Source organism: Populus trichocarpa, chromosome 11, assembly GCF_000002775.5.
Source record: "Populus trichocarpa isolate Nisqually-1 chromosome 11, P.trichocarpa_v4.1, whole genome shotgun sequence".
Lineage (NCBI taxonomy): Eukaryota > Viridiplantae > Streptophyta > Magnoliopsida > Malpighiales > Salicaceae > Populus > Populus trichocarpa.
In genome coordinates, this window is record NC_037295.2 from 15,696,397 (window position 1) to 15,704,200 (window position 7,804).

General features: G+C 29.9%; 1 protein-coding gene across 1 annotated transcript; it reads right to left on the reverse strand.

Annotated features, from left to right (window-relative positions):
- Positions 1–4,958: 4,958 nt before the first annotated feature.
- LOC127904035 (uncharacterized) lies at positions 4,959–5,526 on the reverse strand. The gene has a single exon (XM_052445483.1). It carries the CDS (start codon positions 5,408–5,410, stop codon positions 5,105–5,107), a length of 306 nt encoding a protein of 101 aa, XP_052301443.1. The 5' UTR covers positions 5,411–5,526; the 3' UTR covers positions 4,959–5,104.
- Between the last annotated feature and the right edge of the window lie 2,278 nt (positions 5,527–7,804).

Consider the following 7,804-nt stretch of genomic DNA (forward strand, 5'->3'; position numbering starts at 1 on the left):
AATTACACCTATGTGTAATTTGTGTTTGTTAATATGTTAAATTAGATTTAACTACTTATGGTGCATATGTTATTGCAAGTTATTTCTAGAAACACGTGCTATTTTTAATAATAAGATAATTAAAAGGGAAAAAAAAATTTTAAACATGCAATCAAAAACTGGTAACATTAAAAAGTATATGATTTAACTTTCAAGCAACAGATAAGTAACATGCAAAAAACTTGCTTAAACTATTTTAAATTTTATATAAGAATCAATTTGTAAAATGTAAAAGGATATCAATCTAATATAAGTATTATTTGAGCAACTTAAAATAAAATATAGTATGATGAACAAAAAAGAGTATGAAAAATCTTTTAATATTGTGCCATAGACAATAATTTAATATTGTTATTACATCTAGTCTATTGTCTTAATTTTAAAATCTTTTAATGTGATCATTTATCTCTAACTTGAATTTAAAGCTAAATTTTATAATAATTGCTACAAATTAATAGAAAAAACATAAATTTTGATTTTTTAAATTGTCCGAAAAAAACCATTAGCGATATGTCTTCTTTCATTATAAATGACCTGTCACCCACCTTAAAAAAACATAAAGACAAACAATACATCATCCTCTTCTAAATTAAAAAAAAAAAAAAAAAAACCCTAAACATTGGCATGCCTGGGCTTTTTCATTAAGAAAAGGTGAGTGGACATAGCCCATTAATGCCCAATTTCTATATTCTTGTTTTTATCTATTGTTTCTATTTTTAAATATTGATTTATGCACTTTCTTTTATTTCTTAAACAAATTGAATTGTTTTGTTTTTAATTAGTGTTTGATATTTTTATATGCTTTTAGTTATATGAGACCCTGGAAAGATTAGCTTAATAGTATATTAGCATTTCTCGATTAAAAAATAATATTTTTAAAATGTATCTATAATATTAAATATTCCTTTATTATATTCAAAATTAAATGACCGCGGGTTATAAAATTAGTTTTGATGATTCCGTGTGGCATTGGCGTTGAAAACCAAGGAAGATGGTAAAGAAAATAAAAAACAAACCACATCGAAGCTTCTAGTCGATCAACCTTGTCGAGATTATTTTATGCTTCTTTCTTAAAACATCTTTTTTCTTAGGCTGTCGTGTGCACCAGAACCATGGTTTTTTATTTTTTTCTCTGGATCGAGGAACCATGGTCGAGTGGTGGGAAATATAACACTGAAATGTGTTTGAGAATGTGGTTGTTTTTCAAAATATTTTTTATTATATAAAAATATTAAAAATATATTAATTTAAAACAAAATAAAAAATAAAAAAAAATTAATTTTTTTTAAAATTTAATAGTAAACAGCAGGGAAATCAACAGACCAAGGAGAAGTTATGGTAATAGCAAATTTTGTTGACGATAATTCTTCATTTTGCCTTCTTTATAACAGGGCTTTCTTTTTAGTTAACGCTTCGTTTTTGGGCTGGATTCCCAGTTTCCAGCAACGGGCTTGATCTTGTACACCTATATGTTGAGGTCGGTGTGGGTTTTTGCCTCTCAATTGCATCGAATTTCATAGCAGTAATGGATGGACTCGACATGAAAATACCATCAGTGGCGTGGACCTCTCTTGAACATCTTAGTTGCGAACAATATTACATGGAATACATCAAGGTATTTGAAAACTCAAGATTGAAAATACATCAAGCTATTCTTTCGCAGTAGGAACATTAAGAACTTGATACTTTATACGAGGAAAAAAAGGGATCAATTAGGCCCCCAACAAATCAGGTGTAAGAGCGCCTCAGCCTTCTCTTCCCTTCTCTTCCTCCTATAGTCATCAGCACCACTGTTCATTCCAGTGGCCTCATGATTATTACCACCAGATGCGGTGCTAATTCTGCACATATTTTTGCTGGCACTGTTAATATTGCTTGGTGCAGATTCTGCCCCACCGATATTACTCTTCTGCGCCATGGACTTGAATGCCACCTCAAACTTGCTAAGTCTTCTATTACCTCCCATTGCTCCTCTTTATCTCTCTCACTAACTTCTCTGCTAAAAATTAGTCAAAAGAATGGCATGTAGAGGTGATTCTTAAGGCAGTTGGAGTCTTGATCACTTGGCAGAAAGGTTGCTGGATGCGTTGAAACTTGTTAGGCGCGGTCTATTTATACATGCAATGATAAAAGATTGGAAAGCTAAAAAACATGGGCTTGCTTCCTCGGGATATGGGAAACTGGGTTCTTCTTTTCCTTTCCTTGCCAATAAAATAAAAAAATCTTGAAGCTAATGAATGCCTCGCATGTCATCACCTTAAGATGTGAATTTAAATAGAAAATAAAAATAAAAATTTATTTTTATGAATTTACAAAGTGCTCATGAATTAATAGCACTTGGATAGTCGTATTAACGAATCTATTCCATTGAAATAAATTAACGAATTCACAATTACTGGAATATGTTTGTTAATTTTAAACCATCTTTTGTTATTTTTGTTGTTTGGACGGAAGCTAAAACCACCCTTGCTAAGAAAAAAACAAAAAAAGGTGATGGTTTCTCCCGCGTTGGAAACTGGAAAGTGTTGTGGTTTTGAGAAAACTGAGGTTGAATAAGGATTTTAGCTCCCAGGTTTGTGGGCAGTGGTTTTAATATTCCAAGGGGTGAGGGTCTAGGCTGTGTTTGGTGATTTTAAAATTTTTGAATTTTTTTTTATTTTAAATTAATTTTTTAATATTTTTACATTATTTTAATAATGTGATAATATTAAAAATAAATTTTAATAAATAAAAAATTTATTTTAATATATTTTCAAATAAAAACCATTTCAAAAAATAATCCAACCAAACACTCCTAATCGCCGGCTTTTTAGCTGGATCTCCTGTTTAGGTTATGGCCTGTCTTTTCTTTTCACTTAATTTAATTTAATTGAAAGTAAGCACGTGCTAAAGTGACTTTTTGACAAAAGACACCCCCAGCTTGAGCACACGGTTATAATTATATGGTCTGGGGCTCTGGGCAGTCGGTTTCTAAAATGTCAGAAATGCCCTTGACCAGTTGTTATTAACTTTTACCTCTTTTATAGAAAAGTTAAAGAACTTTTTATTAAATATTAATGTGTTTGGTATTGTGGTAATTTTTATGGTTGTGATTTTAAAAAAATTGTTTTACAAAAATTAGTTTTAGTTGAGGTTGGTTTAGTATTTATATATGTTTGGTTAAAACTGTGGTTGAAATTGAGGTTGAACAAAAAATAATTTAATGTATTTGGACAAAATAGGTTAAACAAATTAAGGTTATAAAATAATTAAAATATATATATATATATATATATATATATATATATATATATATATATTAATATTGATAGTTTTTAATTTAAATATTATAGATTTAACTGCTGTTATTATATCATGAAATAAATAATATTGATATCAAATATTTTTTATTGTTCCATTAAACGATCTACAATTTCATCATGTACGCAATTCATCCGAAAAAAACTACAGTTTTATTGGTTTTTTAAGCGCGCAACAATATCAGGTAAAATATCATCAGGAACAAAATTAGGATTGCGATAAAATTCTGCAAATGTTACGTCATCAAGCGATCTCCTTCTAATTTTTCGAATAAAACACAATTAAAAATACAAATACAAATTGATTTTTTTAAACTGGATCGGACCCGACAAGAACAAAATTGGGATTGCGATAAAATTCTGCAAATGCTACGTCATCAAGCGATCTCCTTCTAATTTTTTGAATAAAACACAATTAAAAATAAAAATAAAAAATGATTTTTTAACTGGTTCGGACCCGGTTCAATGTATTTAGCTTTGGACCAGACCTGATCCGGGCGGAACAGTGAAGAATGACTCCATTGTCACTTGAACAGTGGAGTTGAACTCCACTGTGGACGTTTGGTGGAGAGTTTCACTCTCCACTGAACGTGCCCGCAAGTTTGTAGAAAGCAGCTGAGAGCTGTTTTCTGCAAACCTGTGTTTTTTTTAAATTCATGTGGGTTTTCTATATACAGTAAATTATGTTTTGGAATTACCAAACAGATTGCGCCTGTATTTTGGTTCAGTCGCACATTAAAACTAAAAAAAACTTAATTAAACACTCCTTTTACTTTCTTATAAATCATTGATTATTTGTCGGAATTTGTAAATTTACTTTATGATTTTCATTTTTGAAGTTTTATGATTATTTTGTATCCAACTTTTAAAAGGAAAAAAACTATAATGTCAAAATTTTTCAACTAACAATGGAAATAGCTCGAGATCAAACGTCACCATGACCGAACCTTAAGTAAAGAGGCGCTCAGTGTGTTCGACACTGTAGTACTTTTTTAGTCATGATTTAAAAAATATATATTTAATTGTGATTTTTTTAAGTAATATATGTTTTATATAAACTGTTATGAGATGGAGATTCTATGAATAAAAAAAATTATTTTAATATTAATAAAATTATATATAAGATCTAGTATAAAAAATATAAGCTATAGTGTAAAAAAATATAAGCTATTTAACTAGACAAATATAGACTCTTTAATGGAAAAGATCCAACTTGATAGCTTTTTTTTTTTTTTCCCTTATTTCATGAATGCAACTAACAGAACCCAATAGTGAAATAAATCGCATTTCGCATAAAAAGTAGAATAAAATAAAGACAGATTTTCTTATGATATAATGAGATATAGATGAATATAAATATGATAAAAGAACTAAATAAGACCTATTCATTTAATTGAATTGAATTGAATTTTCTTGCTAAGCCAGGGATAGCAGCAGAATATGATCTTCCGTTCGTCTAAGCATGTCCAGTGTTTTTGGAGTTACACCTTCATAGCAGAATCTCTGATTTTTCACCAGGATGCTCAAGCTGTAACAGCTAGCCCCATTGGAATAACAAGACAATGGCAAGAGAGGGAGAGGGAGCTAGAGAGATGCAATTTAGGGTCTAATAAACAGTGATATAGTAACAATTCATGTCATCATAGATTAATTTCTACTTTACTTGGATCAATCGGTCCCCAATTACATTAATGGTGATTGGCAACCTAGAACTTCATCAAATACTCGTAGCAAAAATATTGGAATGACCATTACACTTTGTAGACCTAAAATCTAGCAGTACTAGGACCCCAGCAGCTTAAATTCATGGTTTTCTCCAAAGACGTCTCCCTTCTCTTCATCTTGGCTTTCTGAATCTCATTAGACACTGCTGCTGCTGCTGTTGATGAAGAACTAGAAGAGGAGGAGGAGGCCAAGATCTTGGATCGAGTAAATGATCTGATATTGTTCTTGGCATGTTGATGCAGTGACCTTAGGGTGTAATTCCACCTGCAAATACCTTGGTCTTTTAGTGCCTCCACCGCGCCAATACTAGCTGCCACAATCCAGGCTTTGCTTGCTGCAGCACTCATTTTCCTTTTACAGGTTTTGATTTCTTGGGTTGCTGGTGCGTGTAAAGAGAGTGTTTCTTGATTAGTTATTAGGCTTTGAGGTGGGGTTATAACGACGGAGTGCCGGCTGTGATATATAGTGTGCGAGCGGGGGCATGGTTTTTGACGAAAAACCAGAGGCGGAGTAAACCAACAGTTAGGAAGACTATCCGACCCATGGTATTCTCAGTCCACAGTCAAAACCGGAAGTACATTCCCCATTTCTTTAAATATGTTCTAAAATATTCTAAAGCTTTTTTATATTTTTTTTCCTTACAGATTTTTTGTAAATGTATTATAATTTAGATTGTGCAAAAAAACAGGATGGAATTGTTTTAAACAATTGAAGATATGTATGATTCATGGGACTTTTCTTTGGTCACCCTGGTTCAATTCTTTTATGTTTAAATATTAAAAGGGAGTAGATGAGAATTCGGCCATTAAAGAAGAAGGATGCTCACGTTCTGTATTCTTTGATATTTGAAATTGGGGTAATAATTATTTTTTAAAGTATTTTTTATTTAAAAATATATTATAATAATATATTTTTAATATTAATATATCAAAATAATTCTATAATATAAAAAAATAATTAAAAATTAAAATTTTTATAAAATGATGTTTGAAACACAATTTTAAACAATATATTTGTAAGTTAAATGAATGATCATGTTTTAGATCTCTATCAATTTGAATTCAAATGAAAAAAAATAATAAGTGATTAATTTATTATTATTTTAAAAGTATGTTAATATCACAACCATTCATTTTAAACTTAATAATTTAAATTCAATTATCATTAAAAAAATATTTTAAATTTAACCAAAACATCAAACACGAGAAAAAATAATATGAGAATCTATTGTGTAGTCCAAATCTTATTAGGCTCTCTTGTTGGGGGAAAACAAAAAATAGGGATGTTTCTACGTAAAAACAGTGTTATATTTACAAAAAAATCTTTGATTATTCAAATAAAATGTTTGTTTTGTATTTTAAAAATATTTTTTAAAAAAATTAATATTTTTTATTTTAAATTAATATTTTTTTGTATTTTTAAATTATTTTTATACGTTAATATCAAAAATAAATTTTAAAAAATAAAAAAAATTATTTTAATATATTTTTAAATAAAAATTACTTTAAAAAATAATTCAATTACACTTTCAAACAAACTATAATGTCAAATGAGAATATAATGTCAAATGAGAATATTTGTATGCAATTTTTAAAAGAGGAAGTGGGGCAAGTTCAGATAAAAAGCTAAAATGATTCCCTTTTAACTTTCCTTAGACGTGCTGCGTTAGAGATGCTCTAAGCCTCTAATAATGGAGAAATCATTCTTCTTCGAGTAGATAAAAACCTCATCGCCATCTCTACTAGCTTCTTCCTCCACTCCAACATGTATGCCCATGGTTAAATTTGTTAAGAAATCCCCACTACTCACTTGCTCCCTTGCTGTCTTCTACCATCTTCCATGCCTTCTACATTCTGCTTCCCCAACCCTCTTGAAACGTAGTTTTGTAATGGGTTTTAGGGTTCAACTCAGGGTGGCTAGTGTAGAAAATTTCAGCTCCGTTCTGATGGGTTATTAAAGTAGTAGTTTGAGTCAATTCAGGTATCTTAACTGATAAAATTAGGAAAATTTGTTGGTGGCGGCTAAGCAATGAAATGTGATGATGTACAGGCTCAGTGACAATTTCTTGGGTCTCCTTGTTCTTCAGCAAAAATGAGTCTGGGTTTTTCCAGGCTAGAGTTTGGATTATCAATGAAGAAGCTTTGTATTCCTTCCCATTATTCCCCATCATATCTGTCTATCTGCGGAGCCTGAAATCACGCCCTCATTAACTGTGGGTGTATTAATTAACTTCAGACTTCGAAACTTTTCCCCGACTCTCCAGCAATTCATAATATTTTGTCGAATTTATGATGAAAATATTCTTTTGATATATATTAAAAAAATTATATATAAAAAAATTAAATTAAAATTAAAAAAATATGATAATGTGTTATTTATATCAATAAAATTACCCGTAAAATTAATTCCGTCAGTAAAATCATTGATAAACTGTTATCACTGTTCATCATGTCAATTATAAAAAGAATCACACCGACAAAATAATTAAAAATAGTAATATTTCATTATTCATCGGTAAAACGCCCTAATAAAAAGTCTAGAATCCCTTATTTCACAATAGACAGACCTACGGACCTCCTTTTTTCTTCTTTCCCTTATGTAAAAAACATCAACATTCTTTTTTTTCTCTTCTTTTCTCTTCTCAACTCCTTCTCTTCTCCTCCATATCCAAGTATGTTTTCTTTTCTCTTCTAGGTTTTTTTTTAATTAATATGCTTTATGAATTTGTTTTTTTTCCTCTT

What these genes read in the sequence shown, in the direction of transcription:
- LOC127904035 (XM_052445483.1), bottom strand. Translation starts at nt 5,410, where the DNA reads ATGAGTGCTGCAGCAAGCAAAGCCTGGATTGTGGCAGCTAGTATTGGC.